This window comes from Henckelia pumila, unplaced genomic scaffold (assembly GCF_033568475.1).
Source record: "Henckelia pumila isolate YLH828 unplaced genomic scaffold, ASM3356847v2 CTG_466, whole genome shotgun sequence".
Classification (NCBI taxonomy): domain Eukaryota; kingdom Viridiplantae; phylum Streptophyta; class Magnoliopsida; order Lamiales; family Gesneriaceae; genus Henckelia; species Henckelia pumila.
The window spans coordinates 5,123,852-5,151,652 of NW_027331833.1; the positions used below are offsets into that span (position 1 = coordinate 5,123,852).

Here is a 27,801-nt window from a genome sequence, read left to right on the forward strand (position 1 = left end):
GAAGAATATTAATATAAGATCAAATATTTAGAAATATTTTCGAAGAATATAATTTGATGCTCTTTTGGTTGTTGAAGATCTTATGAATTGAGAAATTTAGTACAATTTCTCAAAGAATATCGGCATATGATCTAAAATTGTCAATATCCATAAGAAAAGATTATTGAAGATATATGTGAGATATATACCAAAAGATATTGACTTGATATCGATTCAAATCATATATTTGTTTTTAATGCTATAGAAGAAGCAAGATTTATTATTTGTCAATATTTTTATGAATATCGACTTGATGTTCAATGATGAACTGCATAGGTTATTGATTGACAATTACGAATGTGCGGTAATAAGATCGGAACACTATCAACCGAAAAAAATAAATAAATGTTAAACCCAATGAATTTGATCATCATCTATATTGAGCAACGATGATGATGGATTGATGGTAGCTTATGCATGATGATGTCAATGAGTTGATTTATGACTAACTTCAAGTCATTTTATTATTTATTGAACTAATTTATTTTTTGTAAATTAAGTTTTTATTTGTGTTTAAACTAAATTTTGAAAAACTCTAGCATGTGTTTTGATTCACATTATTTTGATGATATAAAATAAGATCTACAAATTTTGTAAATCTATTATATCAGTCAATATATTGCATGAGATATTGATTATGCAATTTGGTGATAAATTTTCTGATTTGAGAATTTTTATATTTTAATGATATATTGGGTTGTTAAATATTTATTTAATAAAATAAAATTTGATTATGAATTTTAAATTCCTCAATTTTGATTGTGGATATAAATTTGAATTTTTTCAATCATTTGATTAAGCTATTACTTTTTAAATGAATAATAAAGTATTTTTATCACATGTTATTATATTACATGTAGGAACATGAATTTAATATGAAATGATATTCGTGATAGATCGAATATCACTGTTGAAGGTAAAAGATCTACTTGATGCATACATGAATTTGAAAAGGTACGTTCGATTTTTCAATTTCAATTTTTTTTATTATAATATCTTATTTATAGTAATTTGTTCAAGAAAATACAATTATGAAAATCGTCTGATTAATGTGGTCCATTTTTTTAAGTGAATGTGATAGTGCCAATGAACACAGTTGATATAATGTAGTTTAATTCTTCAAGGAAGAATATGTCATCTCGTATAAACGTACATCGGTATCTCGTATCACTGTCGTACATGAAGTACATAAAATATTTAGTGTTATCTATCAAGCAATATATAAAGTTTGTGGAGACTATTGATGTTTACCCAAATCATATGTTTCATCGTATGTTTATTGAATGTTTGAAAGATCTATAAGATCGCATGATTGACGATGAAAAAAAAAATTTGATATGATGTGCTTGATATTATAAAATAGTTATATACGATATTGACGTATATAGATTTTTGAATCTAGTAGATATTGATTTGGTTTAAATAGTATGTTACAAATCAATATTTTTAGAAGAGCTAAAGAGCTCCAAAAGTATCATTGATACAAATACTTTCAGAGTTTAAAATAATGGATTGAATTGAGCATTCAAATTATATAAATAGTTGAAAAACTATTGATAGTGCACAAAGATGTTAATGAATAAGCCAAAAGTTCCTGGATCGATAAATATGAATGTTTTTGAATCAAAGATCCAAAAGATTTTATGAATTTTTATTGGCTTATCAAATTTGATATCACCATCATAAAAGCTCAAACTGATAGAAGTTCTCATATTGTCTGGAATGAATAAATAACGTGGGCCCATAAAGCGCAACATGATGTTTGCGAAAATACATATTGAGAAAAACTTCTAAAATATATAATCAAGACAAGCTTGATAAAAAAAGAGGATATGCATATCAATTTTATGATTATAAATATGCTGGTTTAGTTGATTTATTTTGCCTCCAATCAACTATTAAACCATGAGAATAAATGCGTCATATTTGGGGATATCTGAAATATATTTTGTAAATATTATGCCAAATGATTATGTACTGAAAGTCAATGTTTGTGCGAGAAATGCACTACAATAAATCTCTTGAAGGGATTGTAAATATGTTGAAAATAAATTAGATCTTATGATCAATTATTTTGAGAAATGAGATTTTATGACGCGAAATTCTCATTCGTTATTCATGTGAAACAATGTTTCCAACATTGAGGGGAAGAAAATTGAAGTTATAATAATAATTTTTGAGATCGATCCCAATGAAATATAAAGTGAACATGACGTTCAAAGTTTAAATCTCAAAATGTATTATTTGATCTTGTGTATAAGATCGTTTAGCTTCATTTATGTTCAAGTTGAACAATTTAAATCGTCTTTAGTGACGAAAAACCCCTTTAAAAAAATGAGTGAATATCTTAATGTTAAAAGAATAATGGAGGCTGGTCGTTGCGAAAAAAAATTAATGTCTTGAAGGACCATATCTTATATTAATTTCAAGTAAATGAAAAAAACGCTAGAAGTGTGAACGACCAATTATTTCAACGAATCCAAGTTGGATTATGTTATTCTTGAATAATAAAAAGTATATTTAAAGATGAGATTTCACAAATTATTTGGGATCGAAATGATATAATCATTTGTGTGTTTTGCTATTATACAAAATGATGATTATTTTGAACTACAATTTGTGGATATTGTCAATAACAAATGATTGACAAGTGACATGTAGCATATGAGCAAATATTAGCAAAGTTTTTCAAAATATTTCAATTAGATTATGAAAAAATATTTTCACTCATGATGGATGCACTGATTTGATGATGATACATATAGAATCATCCTCGAAAGGATTTGATGCTGAAAATATTGTTTTTATCAACTTGAAGAAGAATAAAATATTTGGTTTTGAAGTATTATATCTTTGACAAAATCAGCATCTAAATAAATTTTTCGCAAATAAGTGCATAAGATTGAAATATTAAGAGTTAAGAATTTCAAGTGATGCTTGCAAGAGGGGGAGCAATCAAATTTGTACTTTTTTTCCCTTGTCTATGATTTTTTCCACGTGTTTTTTCATAACAAGATTTTTAATGAGTTAATTAACAAGTATCAAGAGATGTCGTACTCTTTTTTCTTCATTAGGATTTTGTCCCACTGGTTTTTTTCTGATAAGGTTTTAACGTAGCGCATCCATCATCGGGAAGATATCCAAAGAAAGTATATTTTATTATACTCTTTTTCCTTCGTTCATATTTTTCCCACGGGGTTTTACTGTAAAAGTTTTAACGAGGTAGCACTTGAGTCCCGATGAAGTTCCCTAACATACATCTTGCCAATGGAGATTTTGAAGAATTGGTTGCTTGTGCAAATAATCATCTAAGGGAGAGTGTTATAAATATATTATTATTATTGATGATTATCTTATTAAGGATATGTGATCAAGATAAATATATAAAGTTAATATTTGTACATATTTGTATCTTGTAATCTTTCCCTATAAATAGGGGTGATTGATTTCAATGAAAATTGCACATGAGTATTGACTCATATGAGTTCTCTCATCTCATAGATTCTCTCTACTCATCTCTCTATTTCTATGATGATTTATAACATTCCAAGTTTTTGGAGACCTCCTTATTTCACTGAATGAACAACAAATTTTAGCAGGTTATTATATTAGTTCGAAGATTCATCCAATATGAAGCGAAAAAGAATAGTGCAGATTCCCACGTACGAGGATTTCTCACGTTAAAATAGAGATAATCTTAGAGTAAATTTGCTTTAAATCCCCAAATTCAATCATAATTTGCATTCAGTCCAAAATGTTTGAACTCCTTGATCCATAACAAAATATTTATGTACTCACTGGGCCCACATGCATGTTTTTTTTTGGATAAAAGTCAATACAAAACATTTAAAATACAGTAATAATACATGATATTTGAGCATAAATTATTTTAAATTCGGTACTAAACTACTAATATATGATTTTTGAGTACTTCAATATGTATGCAAGTATTGATATTAATTTAATATGTCCTTTTGTAATTAAACGACGGTACAAAACATTGAAAATATGATACTAATATATGATATTGGAGTATCAATTGTTTTAGATCGATACTAATATATGATTATTAAGTATCCAAACATGTGTTACAAGTGTTGATATAAATAAAGTTGCTCAAATTTTGTTCCCAAAATTTTATCGTTTTTACTAGATCTAAACCAGTTAGTACTCAAATATCATATATTAGTACCGTATTTTCAATTTTTTGTACTGGTTTTCCCTCGTAAAAAAACTTGTGGGTTCGGAAAGTGCAGAAACTTTTTTATGTGGATTAGAGAGTTCTAACATAAATTTTTTTGGAACTGAATGCAAAAAATATGTTTGAGTTTAGAAATTTAAAGCAAACGTGCCCATAATCTTAATCTTAAATTTTAAAAAATCTTTCCTTTATAAAATTTGTATGCAATATCGATATCCGAGCCTATGAAACAACAAACCCTAAAAAGCCAATTTGGAATCCGCTCTTTTCCCATTTCGTTACGCCGAACCACTCGGCTAGGATTTGTCGAACCTAAGGTTTTGGCCCAAATCCGAGCCTCCTTCACCTTTTAAAACTGCCTCCCCTCAGTTCACTTTCATATATTCATTCAAGCGAAAAGCGCCGAAGAAGAAGAATTCAAAACAGTTCGGCGGCCAGAGATCGGAGATTGAAATCAATGGCCGATCACGCCGGCGAACACGACAAACACGAACCAGCCACTGAATCTCTGATCGATAAGATCACGGAGAAATTCCATGGCAGTGATTCGTCGTCATCGGATTCCGACGACGATGCGGACGTCAAATCGACGGCCGCCGCCGTGAAGGCCAAGATCTATCGCTTGTTTGGTCGCGAAAAGCCCGTGTACAAGGTTCTCGGTGGTGGAAAGCGTACGTATTTCGTTTCTTATTTTTGTTTAGTTTTGGATCGGTTCCATTACATTACTGTTCATTTATTTTTTGCGAAATGCAGGCCATATGTGGATATCCCAGATTAAATTTTAGGATAAATATTATTTGCTTATTATAAAATGTTTGTATGGCGATAATGATAACCCATTTAGAGATTTACTTCTTTTAATCCAATGGTGGTCAGATTTGACGACAATAAACTTCGCAGAAACAGAAAAATGACGATATGCGTGATTAAATGAGAAATGGTGGCTCTGATGGCCTCTCGGTGTTTCTTTCTTGAAGTTCATGAAGTTGTGTATTCTTGAATCTTTTTGTTGAAATGATGATGCTATTTCATTTATTGATATTAATAAATGTATTGCAGGTGATGATGCACCAGATCCATTCTCTATTTCTCATTCATATTATAATTTTCTTTTCACGAACGTCCATGCGAATGATCTAAAACTTAGCACGCTGTTAATCTAAATTTAAACTTTTGAGAAATCAGGTTTGCTCATATATTCTTTGCACGCAATAATGTTTTCGAAACCCAACCCTCAAAGGTTCTCGCGATCTTTGTTTTGTTTAAGCTTATTAGCAGTTCTTGAATGTATTCTTAATGTTTTGGTGTCCATGAAAGCACAAAACTTCATGCCGCAGATAGTATGTGTTATCAAATGTACCCAACTTGGGACAAATAACTTTTTGGAATCATGTACTTGATTTTTAATCCATTAAGCAACAATTGATTGGATTTTGTTGAATTTTCTGTTCGAATTCGTGAATGATATGAAGGCATCAAATAGGCAATTTTGATATTGATTGGCCTTTTGTGAGTAGAAGTCATATTTTCAATGTTTATGTTGGATGGTAAGTTTTGTGTCTGAGTCTTGATTTGAAAATAAAAAACTAGGTACTATGACTGGTTTGTAGAATAAAAGTCGCAATGAATTCTTTTGATTTTTCTGTCTTCCGTTCCAAGTAACCTTATTGAATATGATGTGGTTAAGCTGTAGTTGGGATGGTTAAATTTGTGTTTTCCTTTGTTATGATATTCTTGCAGGTTCTGAATGACGCACTATTTTTGGCCTCTAGATGTTTGTGAAATATATTTAACAAGGATAGTTTCTTGCAGCTGCCGATATTTTCCTATGGAGAGATAAGAAAACTTCTGCTGGTGTGCTCGGTGTTGCCACAACAATTTGGGTGCTTTTTGAATTGCTTGAGTATCACTTGCTCACACTAGTGTGCCATATCCTGATTCTTGGTTTGACTCTTCTCTTCCTGTGGTCAAATGCATCCACCTTTATCAACAAGTATGTTTCCTGTCTGACCATGAAATTTTCTCTCACTGGGTATCTTTTACATTTCTCTTACTTTCGGTCCATGTCTCAGGTCGACTCCTAAGATCCCCGAAGTCATTCTTCCAGAGGATATTGTCCTTCGTGTAGCTTCTGCCCTTAGGCTCGAATTTAACGCAGGTGTTGCTATCCTTCGCGATATTGCTTCTGGGAAAGATCTAAAGAAATTTCTAGCAGTAAGTCAGTAAAACTTAATCTGTTGGTTTTATTTATCAATTATCTATGCAGTGGGCGAGGATGACACATTTCTGAGACCTTAAAATGGAACTTTTTTGTTGTTCTAAGTTTCTTGATACTTAGGTCATTTAGATCCTAGCGAACTGTATATGGAATGTGAAACAATCTTATATTTACGGAAATTTGATACCATTTCGTAAACGCAATCCATGATAATTGAATATTATCCCTGAATTTGTAGGTGATTGCTGGCCTTTGGGTTATTTCAGTTTTGGGAAGCTGCTTCAATTTCCTGACCTTGTTTTACATATGTGAGTATCTTGCAGGCTTCTGTCTCTGTTATTGATGTTTGTTTCGGAATTATAAGCGTTATCACACATTTTCTTACTGGATTTTTCCTGTGTACCCCTGGAAAACAGTATTCGTCCTGTTGCACACTGTGCCGCTGCTCTATGAAAAATACGAGGATCAGATTGATGCATTTGCTGAGAAAGCCGAGGCAGAACTGAAGAAACAATATGCTGTGTTCAATGCTCAGGTTTTGAGCAAAATCCCTAAAGGTCCGTTGAAAGACAAGAAGTTCGCTTAAATGACATGTCTGAGGTGTTATATTGGGGGGTGACTTTGTTTTCTTTTGGATTTCATCGTTGTCGCTCATTTGTCTGACAAAACCCATGTTTACTGGCTTGTTTTTTTGACTACTTTGTGGGTTCATAGTAAACGTTGAATATGATATTTAACTTAGTAGTTTTGAGTTTGTGTTGTGACAACATTTCTCTAGTTAAAAACACTTTATGGAGAAGTCTATTCCATGTTTTTAAGTTCTCATTGAAGCATTGGAATGTCAAGTTCAAGCTGACCTTTGAAAGGTTTGGGATATTATTTAATATTTAGATATAAATTTATGATCTTCACATTCTTTTATATCCTTTTTGAGCATTCAACTCCAAGAATACACATCTAGCAGATGATGTTGCTTTGTTATAGCAATCAGGTTCTCTCTGATGTAATCTGCACGCAAAAAGAAAAAGAAAAAATCATAATATTTTCACGAATGCAGCTGCTGCAGAAACCAAATATGATCTCAATACAGTTGCTTCCCTCTTGATATTCGATTAGATAGACTTGATATGAGGATCAAAATTGGCACTCTTGTAGGCATTGATCTGGTGTTGATACGTGAGAAAGGTTATTTGCATTTCCCAACTTGTTGTAAACAACACTGATGAATGATTGATGATCGTCTCCAAACATGCATATCAAACTTTCTAAAGTTGAGATTTCATCTTCAGAGGTAACATAAATTGGGATCTGTTGATGCTATACTGTCTGAGCGGATCCAATGGCTCAAAATTTTTTGGCGTGCAAAAAAAAGAACGTATGCATGTATAATTTAAACAATTTTTTGTATAATATATACAATGATCTTATGCTGATATGTATGCATTGTGTATTTGTGTAGTTCATCAATTTATGTTTTGTCTCTCCGAGAAGCATTGTCCTTTTTTTTTTTTTTTTTTTTTTTTTTTTACATCGATCTCAGATTCTCAAGAAATATTTAACATTTGGAAAACAGATTTCGTCCACCCACGGTCATTCATTCTATGGATTAACCTTGTGATTTGAATGGTTATTCTTGTATTTTAAAAATTAGACCATAAAAATTAATTACAATGGTATGTGTACATAGCGTTTTACATAGAGGATCACACACCCTATTAAATTAGGAAAGTATCTCAATTTTTTTAAAAAAATTAATTTCTTTACAACTTACAATTCTTTCTCTTGCTCAAAAAACTTTTAACGAAAATATTATTATTTTTATTACTTACTTATAGAATTAATTTTACTGAGTTCAACAAAAATAATTATTTTATAAAATTATAAAATATAATTATTTACTAAGTTCAACAAAACTAATAATTGTCTATTTTTTATAGTAAATATATTTTAAAAGTTTTAAAATTAAAATTAAAATTTAAATCATATATAAGCGAGATTTTATTATTATATATTTAAATTAAAATATATTTAATATTATTATGTGTAATAATTAATTATTTTTGTTAATAAAAACAAAATAAAAAATCAAATTATGTAGGTTTATGTTAATTGGGTTAGTCGAGTTTTAGTAGGTCACTATTGATTTATTCCGATTTGGTTTGATAAATTTGTAAAAAAAATTTGTACTTATTTATAGAATTAAAAAATATTTACTATATTTAAATATATTTTTATATATTGTATGTTTGAAAAAAAATATATTATTATTTATACTGGCCCAAAACTGCGGTATTTTTGTCGAGCACATGCCATGCCTTTCTTTAGCAATCATCTACCTGTAATACGCGTGACCCTCTATGATTTTAGGCTTGATATAGTGTTCAAACCCTTTGTTTTTTCACCGATTTTCTGATTACATGTCTAAAGAGGAAACACGAAATGCATCATTAAATCAAGGAGATGTCGACAGATGGGATCATTTAGATAACCTCTACAATTGATTGAACTGTACATTTATTTATCTATTCATTTATGTATTAATAATGTGTATATTTTATCTGAATTAAAATGATCAAAATCGTTCTACGATATTTATATATGAAAAGGGTCAGCGTTGATGTGCAAACATTCTTGGAATGTGGCACACAATCATGTCCGGGTCCATTTAAACTTTTCAAACATTGCTGTATGTGGGGAACTTTCACTTTCCCTTTATATGCTTTGTCCCTCCTTTTTATGGATAAATACATTACGTTTGACTGTATGTTTGCTGGATAATGTACTCCACTTTTGATATTGTGATTGAATTGATTCTGATGGTGATATAAGATGAAATCCATTTATAATTTTTTTTTTGTCTAGATTTTTGGGTTTTGGATTTCTGAGTGAGTATATCTATTTCTCCATTTAGAAGACTCAAGATCGAACCTTATTTAAGTGAAATCGAGCTACTTGTGGTTCGAATCAACAGACAGTGATATAAGATATAAAAATGATGCTTGTTCCATTTTAAAGGTATCTACACAATCAAAGGTTGACAAGTGACACCGTCCTCCATATATTTTATGGATGCAGCGGGTCTATTTGAACGAGATAATGTCAAAATCTCTCAATTTTTAATGGATTTGAAATTGATTTCTGGCAAGTTATTCATTTTTCTTCGTGTTTTGACAAATATAAAATATATTATCATGGACGTGTTGCACTCTAATTCCTAGCTAAATGCTGGTGTTTAGTGATTTTATATATTGTTAAGTAATATCAGGGAATATGGCCATGTGTTTGTTGGCATCTTGCAACACCGTTGAATCATTTGATATCAATCATCTTCACATCATTAATAAATTGTTTAGTTGTTTAATAATATGTTTGACATGTCTTGGTAAAGATTTTTCATTGGAATGCTCTGGAATACTTGTCTGTTGTGGGGAACCTCCGCTGTGGCGCTGTGTGATTATTCTTTGACCGCGAAAAGAAATATGTGGATTGGTTGAAGCACATGATTTCAAACATATGATAAATGGAATGTGACTTTGATTTAGCACTTGTTGCATGGTTTCTTGTCTTAAAGAAACCATTATTCGATTTGTTCACTTTTATTTCTTTTAATAATGCTTAAAGCAACGATGTCTTCATCTTTTAGAAGTGGAGCAATTGGATATGAACTCTTTATGACCGGATATTCACTGCCTAGTAAGACAATCGCCATATCTATGGGGAAAAAATAATATTTTCAACCAAAATATTCAACCCCTTTTGGGCTTAGCTTGAAAATGTGTCACTATCATTGAATGCAGCTGTTTCTTTATACATTAAGAGTGCAGCTGTTCCTTTATACATCTTATTGCATTGGCCACTGAATACTGGCTTCCAGGAAACTTGCATGCTGAATGATTTTCTGTATAAATCTGTGTAAAAGAGGTTTCTCCAAGAAATTCGAATTCTGATCTGGGATTCCTTTTTTCTATTTATTTGAGAAATCTGGGATTTTTTTTTTCCAGTTATTGCCCCTCTTTTCTTGGCTTGGTTTTGCCTTCAAAGGTCTTGGTTGCTTGTCGTAAGTAGGTAGATTAGCTAACAAGTGGGAGATTTGAGGTAAGTTTCCTGATTTTGTACTGATGCAATGGAGAAGTGTAAACAAAATAATGCAGCAAATGAAGATTGTCCTGAAGAACTCCCGTCGTTGATTCGAGCTATATCTGCTCACGGAGTGGCCGACTTTGATAGCGTGAGTGAGCCTTATTGTGGACATGGCCAGCTCAAATCTACTGGTTTTCGACCTCTGAGAACATCGGTTTTTGTAAGTTTGCAGCTGATTTTTCTCGTCAAAGTTGAGAAAAATTGATTTGTTACATCAAAATGAACATTTTTCATGAATTTTCTTGGCTTGCAGTTTTGTACATTATGTAGGATCCATTAGCTTAAATACGTTTTCTGTTGACTGAATGTGACAGGGGATTGAAGCAGCTGCTATGGAAGGACAAAACATTGCCTCTAAGCCAGAAAAAATGCATTCTGTTTCCATTAGCATGCCGCCTTCTCCGATTGGAGATCACATACATAAAACAAAGAGAGTTCTTTTTAGAGACGATGACATGATTCCGGGACGTGAAATTCCCAGTTCCAGTGATGTGCATGAAGATGTTAGTTCTGGGACAAGGCAGACCAAGTTTTATTCTCAGCCACTGCCTAAAGGCTCTGCACTTAATGAGGCCATTGCTGGTGGGAAATCTCCAAACCTTCCGGTGAGGAATCCCAGGATTGAGAAGTTAAAAGATAAACGATTCGATTCTTTCAAGACGTGGTCTGGAAAACTTGAGAGACAGTTATCTAACTTGCGTGGTAAACATCACGAAAACGGGCAAGAACCTCAGACCGAGCGGCATGTAGACAAGGAAACTATACCTGTGGATCGATACTTTGATGCATTGGATGGACCAGAGTTGGATACACTAAGGGTATTTTCTTTTTCTTGTTGTTTTTCAGGTCACGTAAAGTTTTGCTGATCACAAAACAGCTTTTTCTTGACAGGCTTCTGAAGAAGAAATACTTCTTCCCGATGATAAAACATGGCCGTTTCTTCTACGGTTTCCGATTTCTTCCTTCGGTATCTGTCTTGGTATCAGCAGCCAGGCTATCATGTGGAAAGCACTGGCTTCATCCGAATCAACAAAGTTCCTTCATGTAACCCCGGATATAAATCTTGTTCTCTGGTTCATATCGATTGCTCTAATGGCAATTGTCACCTTAGTATATACCCTGAAAATTATCTTCTATTTCGAAGCAGTTCGCCGTGAGTATTACCACCCGATTCGTGTCAACTTCTTCTTCGCTCCCTGGATCGCCCTTCTTTTCTTGTTTCTTGGAATCCCACCTTCTGTAACTCAAACCCTTCATTCATCTGTGTGGTACATTTTGATGACACCGATTTTTTTCCTCGAGCTTAAGATATATGGACAGTGGATGTCTGGAGGACAGAGGAGGCTGTCTAGAGTGGCGAATCCCTCGAACCATCTGTCGATCGTGGGGAACTTTGTCGGGGCCTTGCTTGGTGCATCGATGGGGCTAAAAGAGGGACCGATTTTCTTTTTCGCGGTCGGATTGGCACATTACATTGTGTTGTTTGTCACTCTGTACCAGAGACTCCCGACAAACAAGACACTCCCGAAGGAGTTGCACCCGGTTTTCTTCCTGTTCGTTGCTGCTCCAAGCGTTGCATCGATGGCATGGGCTAGGATTGAGGGATCGTTTGATCATGGATCGAGGATTGCTTACTTCATTGCCTTGTTTCTTTATTTCTCACTGGTTAGTTCTCAAACACTTTTAACATAGCAGGTATATTATTCACCGCCCTTCAATAGTTGATTTCTTGTTTTCAGGCTGTTCGAGTTAATTTCTTCAGAGGCTTCAGGTACAATCCTTAAACCGCTGCTGAATCATAGGAAACTTTGAGCAAACTATAAGTTTAGACCAAAGAACACAAGTGAACAATTGAATATTCAATGTAGTAGTAGTTGAAATAACTAAAATTTGAAGCTGCCTCGGGAATTTTCAGACAACACACTTGAAATAGTCCCCTGTTGGTGTGTAATGTCTAGCCAAAATACGTTTTGCGAGTTCGTAGCATTGTCTACGATGTAAAACTTCTTGTTGAACTTTTCATTCACATCCAGTGTGAAATGGGTATACAATTATCCGCTCTCAGAAAACAAAATCTTCATCTCAGTATATTTTGAGGCTGCATTTGATTGGTTTCGAGGCATCTTCGTGTCCGCCGGGCACTCCTGCCCGAAGGCATGACACCATTCATCCCGTTTTACTTCAGATTTTCTGAGTTCTCCCTCTCTATCATCCACAGGTTTTCACTGGCATGGTGGGCTTACACTTTCCCAATGACCGGTGCAGCAGTTGCCACCATCAGATACTCAACCGCGGTGACAAGCACCGTGACCAAAACTTTAACCGTCGCTCTGTGCATTGTAGCCACACTCACAGTGGCAGCATTACTCGTGATCACGATCATCCACGCCTTTGTACTCCGCGACTTGTTCCCAAATGACATCGCCATTGCAATCAGTGAAAGAAGGCCAAAAACCTCACTAAGATGGTATCATAGGAGATCCGGCAGTGCAGACGTAAACATCCAACAGTTCCTCAAGTATTCGGATCCAGATGACAAAGATATTGAGGCTTCTGCTAATCCTCCAAGCGGGGAAGCCATACATGCTATATAGGTGGCTGAATCCAGTTTCCATCACACGTCAAACATATAAAAATACTCGTGTATATAGGGCGGGTTAACCAGGGAGGGAAAAATCGTCTCTTCTGGCCGCGAACTCTGGCCAAGTTCATGAATCATATAAGCTTGTTTTTCCTTGTCAGGAGAGGAATTTTCTTTATTTTGGAGAGTCCCTGTGAACTTGATGAGCATAGAAGAAATGAGGTTTAATAGTGAGCCAATCATATCTCGAATCATAGATCTTTGTACTTCAGCTTTTCTAAGAATGCCTGCTTATATTCCAGGATCCAATAAATAATCAAGATTCTGATTTGTCCATATGATATAATTCATAGTAAAATTGATATCAATGTAATATTTCAAATATACTTCATACAAGTAGTTAATTAACACAACAGAGGATGAACTTTCAGCAATAAAATTATTAGATCCTCCACCACCGCGAACTTCAGTTAGATTCGGGCTTTGAATCCAAATACATTGCCTACAATGGAAGTAACATGTTATAGACCTGGAAACTATGCAGATATCGAAAGAATCAATCAAATCTTTAGATACAGAACAAAATCCATTTGATCAATTTTCACAATTCTGGAACAATACAATTTTCACAATTCTGGAACAATACAGAGAGGTGCCAGGTTAAACGACGCGGGCTACTACATTACATAGCATTACGACTGTATATCCTTATTTATAACAAGACTCAGCCAAACCTGTGCCTTTCTCACGAACTCGGCTCAAAACTCGTACTAATACACGTTCCATGCAAGAATTTTCAGCAGAGAGGAGTTCAGTGCCATACAATACAAGAATTTCTTCGAGTCCATTGGCGAGATCGTGACTATGATGTGTAATCTCAACAAAAATGTGGAAAGATCAAATTTTATTGCAGTTTCTTAACTCTCATTCTACAGAGTTATGGCGAGACCAATATTCCTTGACCAGCTGCCCGAACAATGACTCTTCGTTTTTCATCAGCGTCATAGGATCATCATATTCCACAACTTTACCTGTTTGGAATAACAAACTCGCATCAAGTTTCCGAAAATTCTAGCTAAAATGTGTCATCATAAGCAGATTCAACTGGGAGAGATAAAAACATGAAGTAACTGATGCTCACCATCACTAATGGCCAAAACCATTGTGCAGTCCATCACAGTTGGTATTCTGTGAGCAACCGTAATCACCGTGCAATCAGCAAATTCTGTTCGGATGGTTTTTTGCAAGAACATGTCCGTAGCATTGTCGATTGATGCAGTTGCTTCATCGAGTACCAGAATCTTGCTCCTCCTCAGTAAAGCACGGCCTAAACAAAACAGTTGTCGCTGCCCCATGCTCCAGTTTGATCCATCTTCCACCACTGCGGTCACAAAATTTTTTGTCGGTATCATTCCGCCGTTTGGACAAATCATCGGTGCCATTCAACCATTTGGACAAAGCACACTATCTATAATCTATATCACTGGATTTAGGATCTGGATTCTAGACACTTCAAATGTGTACGTGTTGGATTCCAGTCACTTTATGTGTGTGCATGTCTGAACTATATAAACAGTTTTCCAAAAGCTTACCCGGAGAGTCTAATCCCTCTTCTTTCTCCTGAACAGCTTCTTTGAGCTGACATTTTCCAAGAATCTTTAAATTTGACAAAAACAAGAAAGTTGTTATCTACTTGTTGTACAAAAACAACGAAACAATCTAGCATCACAAATCTTTATAGAAACAATTTCAGGAGAAAAGAAAAAAGAACTGAAGGTTACCTCCCACAGTTCCTGCTCGGTATGTCGTCCCAACGGATCCAAGTTGTACCTCACAGTTCCTTTGAAAAGGGTGGGATCTTGAGGTATAATCCCAAACCGAGACCTCAGATCATGAATCCCAATTGTTGATATGTTAATTCCATCCACAATAATCTTTCCTCCGGCAGGCTCCACCAGACGAAACAAGGCAGCAGTAAGAGTAGTCTTCCCGCTGCCAGTTCGTCCAACTATGCCAATCTTGTGTCCTCCTTCAAACGTGCAGCTAATCCCACGTAGAACAAGAGGTGAATCTGGTCTGTACTTGATCTGTTTCTCAAAGCAACTAATTAGTGTTTGATACTATACTTTTATTATGATGTAAACTAGATCCAAGAATCTTTACCTGTAAATTTTGAATCTCTACTTTACCCTCAGTCGGCCAGTTGACTGGAGGACGATTCTGTTCTATTACTTCAGGGGCCTCACTTGGTATATGCATGTACTGATCAAGTCTTTCAACAGAAACAATACAGTTTGCTAAGGTACACTGGTTGTTAATGGAAAACACCAGGGAAATGTTTAACGAGAGACCATAGGACAAAGCCATTCCAATAAATCCTGCAATAACAAATGAAGGTGGGAATTGTAAGGAAACACGGTATACTTCAGGTTTGAATATGACCTGCTATAACTAAGCAATACCGCACCAGAGGTAAATGTTCCCGTGGGAAGTAAAACCATGCAAAGGCCTGCAAAGGCAAGAACAGTTGCACTGAGGGTTTCTAGCCTTTGGATCAACCACTCATTTGCCGAGAAATAGTGGAAAAAGGGGCTGCCGTTTATGTCAATTAATTCAAGATTCTTTGCAAAAAAACGATCTTCCTGTTGGAAAGCTCTAATAGTAACAACTCCAGCAATAGATTCAGTAAGATGGTTTGCAACAAAAGATTTTGTAGTTCCATTTATCCTCATCAACTCTTTGGCAGAAGAAAAGTAGTATCTCTGCAGATGTGGGAATTCATGTCAGAAACAAAACCAGACAAAGAAAAGAAAAAGAAACACCAAAAATATGACCACGAAAAACATGAATATCATCTAATAAGATTCGAGCAATCAAGAAGTCGAGACCAGAGGTTTTATTACAAATTTTTCTTTCTTGTTTACAAATTTGATGACAATTACCTGTAAGCGAATAGCCAGAAAGATCATTGGTATGGAGACGAACAATACTTGCCATGTGATAACAGCTAGTACTATCAGGCTAGAATAACAATTTGAGGTTGCTCCAAATGTGAATAACAAGTTGAAGGCAATATCTAGATCAACTATACTCAAATCAGAGGAGACCTGTGTGAATAGCAAGTGTGCGAATAGAATATTAGTTTCACTGGTAATTTCACATCATAAACCGGAACATGGGGATCAAGATTTCAAAAAACTTACCCGGCTCAGGATCCTTCCCAAGGGCGTAGAATCATAAAACGACATTGGTGCACGAAATAAGGAGATCAATAGCTGTGAAAACAAAGCTCTCGATGACTCCATGTTCAAAACAACTGTGGCTATGCTTCGAACGAGCAAAAAAATTGATGCCACAGCTCCAATAACCAAATATAGGACAATCAATCTCAAAGAGGAGACATTTGGATCATCCACATTTGCAGCCATCCAAGAATTTTGCAATATCTGTGCAATAACAAAGGTAAGGTGGCTGAAAGCAGCCATGGCGAAGAAAAGAAATCCTTTGTTCTGATTTAAATACAGGATATAGGGCTTCAATCCAGTGTCCCCAACTTCCCTTTCTTCTTTCTTAATCAACTGATCACCTCCCAAATTTTGATCTTTCTTTTCTGCAGACGCCTTGTCAATCTCTTTAGAAGAAGCTTCACGATTTCGTGAAGCTGTTACCTGTGACAGTCTCTCAGAACCTGCAGTTTCTTTATGTGCGTTAACAAGTTCTCTGAATTCTTGACACGAAGCTAGCAACTGTGAGTAAGGAGAAGCCTGCAAAATTTCTCCATTGGACATCAACTGCATGATGAGGTATACCGACTATTAGTGTTTTCTCATTGATAAGCCGATGCAAAGATGCTTGTTATTTTGGGATAAGAGACAAATTTCTCGTATTTGTGCATTAAAAGAGCAAATAAAAACAAAAGCATGAAGGACAACCTTACCAAAACAGAATCAAACATCGGAAGAAAATCAACTTGATGTGTCACGAGTAAGACCGTCTTCGATGAGAGGGCTCCCATTACGTATTCCTGCGGAGCCTCATATCAGCTTGTAATGCATGATAATTAAAAGTAAAGCTTGTAGAGGAGGAAATGTTCTTACATTAAACAGGCTCGAGGCCGTGTGTGCATCGACAGCACTAAAAGGATCATCCAAGAGATATATATCAGAATCCTGATACAAAGCACGAGCAAGTTGAATACGTTGCTTCTGACCACCACTAAGATTAACTCCTCTCTCTCCTATCTCAGTCAAATCGCCATACGGTAGCAACTCAAGATCCTTTACAAGTGAGCACCTCTGTAGCGCATCTTGATATCTTTCTTTATCCAGGGCTGATCCAAAGAGAATATTTTCCCGAATACTTCCTGTTCGAATCCATGCTGTTTGAGAGACATAGGCAATAGTCCCATGTACTTGAACCTGAAAAAACATATCAGTGAACCACAGATTATTTTCAAATACATACCCGACTAATAGATAAAAGCGTGAAAACTCACAGTTCCCTTGGTTATTGGAACCTCTCCCAGAACGGATGCGAGAAGAGTCGATTTTCCAGAGCCCACCTCTCCACATATTGCAATCTTATCGCCAGCTTTAACACTCAAACTGATGTTTTGAAGAGTTGGTTTCAATGGATTCTCATCCCAAGACAGATTTGCTGAATTAAAAGAAATTTCACTAGTTGTACGAGTGTTCAGCGACTTAACTCTGACATTTTTGGAATCGAGCTCAGGCGCCTCGAGAAACTTCACTATCCTGGAAAATGCAACTTTAGCTTGAATAAACACTCCAATAACATCAGGAATACTTCTAACAGGGTCCTGAACCAGACGTAACGTAGCCACAAAAGTAAAAACGTTGCTTGAAGATAATGGAACACCAAGGATATAGCAAGCACCAAAGGTAGCTGCAGACACTATTAAAGGAGAAACCCAGAAAAGGAAGGTATTGTATGCTCTTCGCAGCTGAACAGCTGACAACCATTTCTCTTCAGCCAACCTAAGACTCTCTATTACATGCCGGAAATGAGTTTCCCATGCATATAACTTCAACACCTTCATGTTCGCTAGAGCCTCAGACATTGCCTTCAACCTTCCGTCCTGTGCCACCATAAGCTTCGTCTGGAACTTATGCTGTAACTTTGCGAGGGGAGTGTTGCAAAGAACGGTTACAATTATAACCGTCATGGATGCAAATGTTGCGAGTCCTACAGCTTGGTAGAGAATGATGATTGCTAGACAGAGTTGAAGGCTCGTTGTCCATATTTGATGGAACCAAAAGGGAAACTCTCCAATTCTGTATGCATCCACCGTAACAAAGTTCATTATCTCGCCACTTGAATAAATCATTTTAGCAGAATTCGATAACCTCAGTTGCTTCTGGTAAACAGCTGCTGTGAGTAGAGACTTCACCTTTAAACCAACTAGTCTGCTCCTGAAATACCATTGTCTTTGAGATACGGACTCGATGTTCTTCGTGAGAAAAAGTGTCACGACTAGTATATATCTCTCATATTTGAAACTTTCCTTTCCTTCGGCAACCTTAATGAAGGCTTGGAGCAACAAAGGACCGGCAGAGATCGTAACCACTTTCAGAAATGCAAAGAATCCGGAAATGAGGATCTCTTTCCAATGACATAATAGGATCGTCTTTAGTACCGACTGCCCTTTTTCGTTCAAAATCTCGGTATATAACAAGTAGCATGACTCCGCACGATCATCCTCACGTAACTTGGGGATATCTTCCTCGTCCAGAGTTTTATCCCTCCCCTTTTTCATCAATGGATTCAACCACCAAAACGTGTACTTGCTCAAGAAGCTAGCTTTTGCGAATCCGGTCACATGGGAACCAGAACAAGTTTTACTTCCGCCATTGGCCGAGCCGAGCAATGGATCATAAAGACCATTTTTGTCACCATCTTCATATCTGAAACCTTTATACGTACATAATACCAAGAAAGTAGAACCTATGAAGTACAAAACATCCAAAACCATCTTAACCGACACCTTCTTTTCCAGAATGGCGGTAAACAGAGATAACCCACAAGTGATACCAGCAATAAGGAACCCAAGAATCGATATAAGCCTCACAGGGGATCTTGGAAAACGCTGCCCCCAAAGGCTCAAGGTTAGCCCCAGAAACAACCAACTCAACCCATGGAAAACGAACAGCATCCACCAATGCACGGACACAAAAGCTCCGTTTCTTCTCAACTTCTCTTCCAAAATCCAGACTCCAAATGATAAACAAACGAATCCCAGAAGACCATTTATGATAGCCGACGCTATCTGCAATCTTGAAATGTTCCTAATATATGCAGAAATCTGCGAGGATTTGGACGATTTCTTGGACATAATAGTGAACAAGAGCATGACCAGGAGCACTAAATCAAAACAGATAATTAACGCGTGGTTGATGCAAGAAGAAGGGTTCATTACAGAGATGAAATCCACACAAGAACTCTCATGGCTACTCGAACAATTGGACCCACCGCAAAACACAGTCCAAAGATGATCCATGTCTATTCCTATTCCTCACACCTGGACCAATCCACAGTAGCCAGAATCAACATGTAAATGAAGCTAATCCCAAGTGCTCTAGATTGATGAATTTTCCCATTTCAACTATACAAATGATAGGATGTCAGAAATGATAAATTAAATTAAAATACCAAAAAAACCAACGCCGCCGGGATCAGAATCAGTCACAAAGCAACGAAGTGAAACGAAACTGCATGCCTCCTGTTGTTCTTTTGTAAACAACCTTCTAGCAAATAAACTACTAATACAAGATTGAGTTTTTTATTGCAAAAAAAGGCATTCCGAAATCTTAACAATCACGATTAAAATACGCAATGAACGAAGCAGTATTCGACAAAAATATATATAGAAAATCAGACACACGAAGTCTCTTTCCCAGAAATTATTATTCTTTGGAACTGATTGCCTATTTGCCTACGTCGCCGTTGTCATTAAATGCTGACACCTGTCTTGTACAATAAAAATCGATTTCCAAAATTGATCCATGTCAATGAAAATTCATGGATCTTGTCTAGTCAAATTAAAATTATTATTATGAATATATTGTGAGGATATTATCTAATGATTTTGTTACAATTTAAAAATCTAGATGTATTGCCGATGAGGCGTTGGATTAAAGTTGAGGTCGTGAGATGGTCTTAGGTTAGATTCTTATTGATTGTGGGTAGTTTTTTTAATTTATTTAAAAAGATTTAAGTTTTTTTTATAATTTTTTTGTTCGAGATAAACACGTCTCAAGTCCTCGTCTGTAGTACAGATAGTTACTTTATATAATTGTAATTTAGATCAAGATTACATATGCACCCTCAAGAAAACAAATCTAGATGTATTCAAAATCATTATCCTTTTAGTTCTAGCAGTTCCAAGAATTATAATTTTACCCATTTTTCAATTTTAATAGGAGCAAGTCTCATGTGAGACGGTTTCACGACTCTATATCCGTGATATGAATCATACCTGATTCGACATGAAATTTCATCGAGTTTTAAAAAGTAATCTATAGGTATCCAAAATTTCAACAAGTCTCTATTGACTTCTATTAAATTACCTAGTGTGGCTTACTTGGCTAACGTAGTTTGCACGCTATTGCGTTAGTCCGGAGGTTTATCCAGTGCGCACCGAAGTTAGCAACTACGAGTTTTCACGTCACCAAAAAAAAAAATTATAGAGATTTCTAATTATTAAAAAAAACATATAAATTATTATTATTTTTTAATTTCTCCAAACATCACAAAAAACCCATCTCTAATCTATTATTTAAATTATACAACTAATTATAAAAATATTCTCTCTACCATAAAATTATTTTTTGATTCTCGTCTAAAATTTTTATTTAAATTTATTATTTTTACATATTATTAAAAAATTTATTAAAATATTGAATCATAATGAGTAAATTAATATTTAATAATTGTATATATATATTTTAAAAAAATTTGTATGTTAATTACATGAAAAACCGAAAAATTTAGTATTGAATTTTAATTTTCTTTTTTGATAATTTATTTTAAAATCATAGTCAGAATTTTTTATTTTATTATGTTGTATTAAAGAAGTAATATTGTCTTTCATGTTAGAATATATTTGAAAATATAATTATTATTATTTATAGCTTCTTTAGTTGGTGAAATGCTAATAATTTATCATAAAAATATTACCTCATCATTCTTTAATCGTATGCTTACGTATTAATAATATTAATATAATTTGGTTTGTTTTTAAATAAAAATTTCTTTTGTTTTCCGTCAACGTGTTAACAATTTTCTTGAATTAACTAATGATATGTTTGTTTGCTTGATGGAAGCAAATAATTTTTCTGCTGAATTTATTTTTTTAAAAAATATATCTCGATTATTATATTTTACAATAAACATATTAGGATGAGAGATATGTTATTTTGGTCAATACACGAATATTTTAAAAATTTTATATATGCTTATAGATATTTGACCATAGCCATTTACAACATCGTTTCAATTATAAAATCTATAGAGTTCCATAAAAAAATGTCTATAGAATTCAGCCAAAAAGTATGCAAAAATCAATAGAATTCATTTTACATTTATGTTACATTCTATAAAATTCAATAAAAATTTATTAACTCCACAAAAATCTATCATTTTAAAAATTCACTTAAAAATCATTTTAAGTCTGAATTGAATAAATGTTGTGGGCAATGAGTTTTTTTTTCTTAATCAATAAATTTATCCTTAAAATTATACTAGCGCTCCTATTTATCACGCACACGTCTTATACTTGTACACTTTTCAAATTTATCTTCAAATTAAATCAATTTTTACATAAAATTTTGTACGCTATTATAGAAATGAGATAATATGATAATTAATAGAGTTTTCAAAGGGATATTCGTTAAAACACGTACAAAAACTCTTACAAGACTTTTTCACAGGTCAATTTTCTAACGCAGGACTTCTATCCGACCTGATGTATGTTTTTTTTTTATATATAAAGTATTATTTTTCACTCTAGATTTGGATCAGGTAAGATTCATATCACAGATATAGAACCGTGAAACCGTCTCACAGAAAAATTGCTCTTATTAAAATTGAAAAAAGCATAAAATGATAATTCTTGAAACTCCAAGGATGAAAAGGATAATTACTTAATAATGCCATAGGGATAATAGTAATAATTGAGAAAGAAGTCAAATGATCATTACTAATATGAATAGGAGCGATTTGATGATTAACAAAAATGTCATATCAGTCAACCACTTTGTTGCCTCGACTTTAATAATATAATACAGTAATCCGTTCATATATATATATATATATGTATATATATACTTTTATAGAAAATTTCTTAATGACCTATTACTGTATTATATATATATATCCTGTACATACCTACACAAAAATATAATAATCAAATGTTGAATTCCTAGTGTCATGCAATAAGACGGATCCAGAAAATTAAATTAATGAAGAATAAAATCAATTTTTAGGGATTCGTCCCGAATCACTTACTTTACAAAACTAATAACATATGATTAACTTAACAACATCATAATAAGATGAAACAACGAAAACTTAAATTATTACAACCCAATTAAAAGATTACAAATACCCAAATATAATACAACCATATCGAACAAGTACGAATAAACCAATTGAAGGTAAGCCGAACATTACTCCTCAGAAAAACTGCAAGCCTCTGCCTCAACGGCCGCTCCCACTGGGTTCGTCCAACATAAGACATGCCTCGTAGAATGTGGTGTCTAAGACAAAACCAAGGACGTGAGCGATAACAACGCTCAATACGAAAGTATGATTATACACATGTTGTGAGTGCATGAATGCAAATGTACAGGGTATCAAAAATGCTATCTCGATCAAACTCTACTCGGTCAGGAGAGCACAATAGTATGTAGCACTATGTACCGTGACATCAAAATGTGGCTCACATACAAGAAACAATATGTGGATATAGGTGACCTGATCTTGTACTAGCGAGTCCAACCATCCACTAAGAAAAAGGGGGCTGAGCACCCCCACCACAGGCTATCTCAAAGACTCAACATGAATATGTATGCAAAATAATAGTCGTGACATAAAATATGCACATAAACATGCTAGGTAAACATGAAACACATAGAACATACATACTCAACAATGATATATCATATAGTACTTTCGTACCTCTAATAAGCAACCTAACAACTCTTACTCACAACTCCAAGCCTATAATCAAGTAAATACCACATCACTTGTTGCTTATTAAAATCTTTTACTAAACTAATAAATACTCCCAAAATCTATTAAAAGTCTAGACTTATAACTGCGTTAATCGTTAGTCCTTTGGAGTCGAAGGCTCCGCCTCTTGGACACATCTCCGGTGCTATCCCGAAATCTCTCTGCTAGTGCCTGCCCTTGAACCGATGATTAGAACGCCCAAGAATACTCAATATACAAGAGAGGAGAGTTGGAAATGAGAAGTGAATTGTGATCTCGGATGGCCTATTTATAGGCATGATCAGACGTTCCGATCCTACATGAATGCCATGTTCCGAACTGTGCACTTCGGAACTCCGTTCCCCCTCTTCGGATCTTCCGATCTCATGATTGCACTGACGTGTCTAAAGCATCTTGACACCTAAGTGGATGACTGAGTTTGGAACTTCTGAACTCCCATGTGTCTGTGTGTAGTTGACACCTCATACTCTGCATGATCTACTACTGCTCAGACCTTCCGATCTTAGTTCGGATCTTCCGAACTCTTCCTCTGCATCCGATCTTGGCCTGGGTCAGTTGCTTCCACTACCTTTGGACCTTCCGAACCCTTCGGTTGGTCCAAAGCCTAGAATCTTATTATGCACTTGATTTGTCAATTGAATTGTGTAAATTAATAATACTTAATTATGTTTAACATTTAATCACCTTAAAGTGGTAATAGGGTTATGTTAGGATCGGTTCGGATTGCTCTTTAGAATTTAGATGAGCAGTTCAATATGAAAAACTTCAACTGTGAGCACAGTTGTGTTAGAAACCGAACTCTTATCTTTTTCGTGTGTCAATGTTAATTGACCAACAAATATATGTGCGGAAACAGGCCAACTAACAGATTGAAAAAGTATATGAAAGTGACTAAACTGGTATGTAAATAACACAGATATGTTTATGTATGTTCAGAGATTTAACTGCTCCTACGTCATCCCTTCTTCAACTTAAAGAAGGATCCACTAGAAGACTTTGGTTTATACAACGTCTTGTATACAACCCACTCCAATCGTAGACTTACCCTTGCCTAGATTGAAACTCCTAGCACACAGCCAAGTTAAGACACCACATTCTAAAAATGAAATAAAATATGAATGAATCCTTGATTCAAACAGTAGATCAACTTTTTATAATTGGTAAGCAGTTGAGAGTTGATTCTTGTCCCTTGATGATCCTTAAAGATATGATACATCAATATGAGTGGGAGAGATAAGCAAACAAGGTGATTCTTTTTAGAGTGCTCGAAGAATGCTTTTGACAGCTTGTGTCTTGTGTTTTCTTTCCTCGTATATTTCTTGATGTCTTATACCTGTGTCTGTACACTGTCTTCTTCTTATTTTAATTCTTCATTTATATAAACATGTGCATCTTTGCAACGTTGGAATTGATCTTCTTTAATGCTTTTCTTCATTGTCTTCAAGATCTTCGACATGTCATTATGAAAGTTTTAAATGAGGTTGCACATATTATAATAGAGATGTCTGAACCTATCAACGTCTCTTATATTTGAATTTGAATTGTTCTCATTCTGTAGCTTTTTTATGAAAAGTTTGTTAATTTATTCTTGTCGAGCAGTTGGTTTTAATTACCAGCACATCCTCTTGATTATTTTCTCGAGCAGTCTTGATTCTTGAACTGGTCATATGAACTGGTTTCTTCAACTGGTTTTGAGCTTCATATCTGATTGGACTGCTTGAACTTAAACTTCTTCGTCTTGATTTCTTGAATATATCTTTATGTTTTGTCAAACACCAAAACCTAAATCCAACAATTTCCCTCTTTTTTGGTATTTGACTAAACTCGTTGAATTTCTTTCTTGATATATTCATCCACAACTTCCCTATATAATATCTTCAACTGTTTCTCTTGGAATTTTCTTTTCAATAATTACAATTATCGCTTTTCAATACACCTCTTCGATCTCCTGAAAATTTATTGAAAATATTTAACATCTATAACTCTTTATATTCTTCCAATTTGATCTATAAATAGATACAGATTGTATGATTTTGAACTAATTAGCAAATTCATAAAATATTTAAAGTTATAATGGAGGCTATTATCAAAGAATACGAAACGCTCGTTGATCAGAAATTGATGTCTCTTCTGGCCAAAGTGATAATGATGAAGAATAATAAAGTTACTCCATATTTACCAGTCATAGCTAAGAAAATTTCTAGAATTGAAACAAGTTTAAACAACGTCTTGATATATCCGATTCTGAATACATTTTTTTTTAGAAGATAGTATATTTTATTTGAAGCTTATTAAGGAGCTTTAGACGCTAGATAAAATCATATATTCTCCAGATTTTTAGAATACAACATCAGGTGAACTGGTCACTTGGATGTCTTTTTGGAAAATGTCTATTGAATGGGAAATCTAATATTGTACTCTTTGAAGTATGATTTAGGAATGAAATAAATTTTATCTATTTTGCATAATTTCAAATTATTTAGCAATATATCAAGCTTTTCGTATATAAACATTGATATAAAGCAGTTTTAAGAGTAATAAAACTTAGTTTCATTTTTGGCGTGATGCTATTTGATCCATCCTGCAGTCTTTTTGTGAAAATCAGAAGTTCTCCCTATCTGCAGTTCCCCCTGAGATTGATATCTCTTCCTTTGTTTTTATCACCTGCAAATATTTTCACAAACTGGTATATGGTACCCAAATTTACGTGGGTCCTTGATGGATTAGTCCTTTGGGAATCCAGACTTGAATCACCTTGACAAGATGATTATTTACTGTATCCCATAAAGTTCTTGCTTTGTGTTTTGTGTGCTTGTGATACGTATAATGTGCACTAAACTGTAAACAAGATTGATCATGTGTTACAATATGAGGTATTACCCTTTTTGTATTATAATGTTTCTTATATCTTCTTTGAACTGTTTTCTCACGTGATCTATGACTGTATACTATTTGACTGGATTTCTAGTCTTGCTTTTCACATGAGCTTTGTGGAACATAACCAATTTCAAACTTTTGAATATTATTCCACTTCTCAACTGTGTCATCATTTTGTAAAAGAAGTTTATTAATAGATTTAACAAAATGTATATTCTTTCCTTTACACATATTTAATTTAGTCCTACTATCAGTTTCAGAACTACTTGTATCTTCTTTAAAACCTTGACTAGTCTTATCGTTTCCTGGTCTCTGCAGTTCATGAATTGAGTTTAAAGTTAGTGAAGATTTATTCCAGGTTTGAATCAACTCAGTTAATTATAAATTTTTTGATTCTAACTGTTTTTTCTTAACCTATAGATCATTAATTTTAGTTTTAAGCATAACAATATCTGCCTCTAAGTCAGCTTTGTTTGACAGTTTATTTTGTTTTGCTTTAATTTCTTCAAATGCTAAGCATAGTTTTTTATATTCATTAGCCATTTCATGCAGTGCATTAGCTAACTCCTCTTGTGTATAATCAATAGAGTTAAAACTTAATACCTGTTTGCTTGAAGATAAATGAATGATTCTGTTCACTTGTAGAAGACTGATCATCATGAGCCATAAAAAAGTTATCTTCTTATTCATTTGAGGTTGTTGAACAGCAAGATTCTTAAATATTTTTTTCGGAAGATTCTCAGCCTGCTCGGTCTTTTTATCATTAACTTGCTTGGTCAACTGCTACGAAAGATTTTTTGCAGAAGAAAATGTCTCCATAGTTTTGATTGAGCAGTTATCCATGGTGGTATACCAGAAATTTTTAGCCATCTCACCGAAAGAAGTCATGTACATATGTCAAAAACGAGAAAGAACCCTCTCTGATACCACTTGTTAGGATCGGTTCAGACTGCTCTTTAGAACTTAGATGAGCAGTTCAATATGAAAAACTTAAACTGTGAGCACAGTTGTGTTAGCAACTGAACTCTTTTATTTCTCGTGCGTCAATGTTAATTGGCCAAAAAATATATGTGCGAAAATATGCCAACTAACAGATTGAACAAGTATATAAAAGTAACTGAACTGGTATGTAAATAACATAGATATGTTTATGGATGTTCAGAGACTTAACTGCTCCTACGTCACCCTTTCTTCCACTTAAGGAAGGATTAACTAGGATAATTTGGTTTATACAATGTCTTGTATACAACCCACTCCAATCGTATGACTTATCCTTGCCTAGATCGAAACTCTTAGCACACAACCAATTTAAGACACCACGTCCTAACGATGAAATACAATGTGAATGAATCCTTGATTCAAACAGTAGATCAACTTCTTATAATTGATAAGCATTTGAGAGTTGATTCTTGGACCCTTGATGATCCTTAAAGATCTGATACATCAATATGATTGGGAGAGATGAGCAAACAAGATGATTCTTTTTAGAGTGCT

At 34.3% G+C, this 27,801-nt stretch overlaps 3 protein-coding genes across 3 annotated transcripts; 2 read left to right on the top strand and 1 right to left on the bottom strand.

Annotated features, from left to right (window-relative positions):
* The first annotated feature begins 4,613 nt into the window (after window positions 1–4,613).
* Window positions 4,614–7,374, top strand: LOC140872497 (reticulon-like protein B2). The gene is made up of 5 exons (XM_073275342.1): window positions 4,614–4,911; window positions 6,053–6,233; window positions 6,313–6,454; window positions 6,697–6,766; window positions 6,875–7,374. Exons 1-5 carry the CDS (start codon window positions 4,698–4,700, stop codon window positions 7,042–7,044), a joined length of 777 nt encoding a protein of 258 aa, XP_073131443.1. The 5' UTR covers window positions 4,614–4,697; the 3' UTR covers window positions 7,045–7,374.
* A 1,684-nt stretch (window positions 7,375–9,058) lies between these two features.
* Window positions 9,059–13,534, top strand: LOC140872548 (S-type anion channel SLAH2-like). The gene is made up of 5 exons (XM_073275417.1): window positions 9,059–10,758; window positions 10,913–11,416; window positions 11,490–12,263; window positions 12,338–12,369; window positions 12,817–13,534. Exons 1-5 carry the CDS (start codon window positions 10,582–10,584, stop codon window positions 13,190–13,192), a joined length of 1,863 nt encoding a protein of 620 aa, XP_073131518.1. The 5' UTR covers window positions 9,059–10,581; the 3' UTR covers window positions 13,193–13,534.
* A 91-nt stretch (window positions 13,535–13,625) lies between these two features.
* Window positions 13,626–20,099, bottom strand: LOC140872547 (ABC transporter C family member 10-like). Its single transcript, XM_073275416.1, has 11 exons — window positions 17,675–20,099; window positions 17,277–17,597; window positions 17,117–17,203; window positions 16,383–16,970; window positions 16,122–16,286; window positions 15,647–15,941; window positions 15,343–15,557; window positions 14,961–15,266; window positions 14,772–14,835; window positions 14,321–14,560; window positions 13,626–14,210 (listed from the first exon to the last, which is right to left on the bottom strand). Exons 1-11 carry the CDS (start codon window positions 19,694–19,696, stop codon window positions 14,104–14,106), a joined length of 4,410 nt encoding a protein of 1,469 aa, XP_073131517.1. The 5' UTR covers window positions 19,697–20,099; the 3' UTR covers window positions 13,626–14,103.
* Between the last annotated feature and the right edge of the window lie 7,702 nt (window positions 20,100–27,801).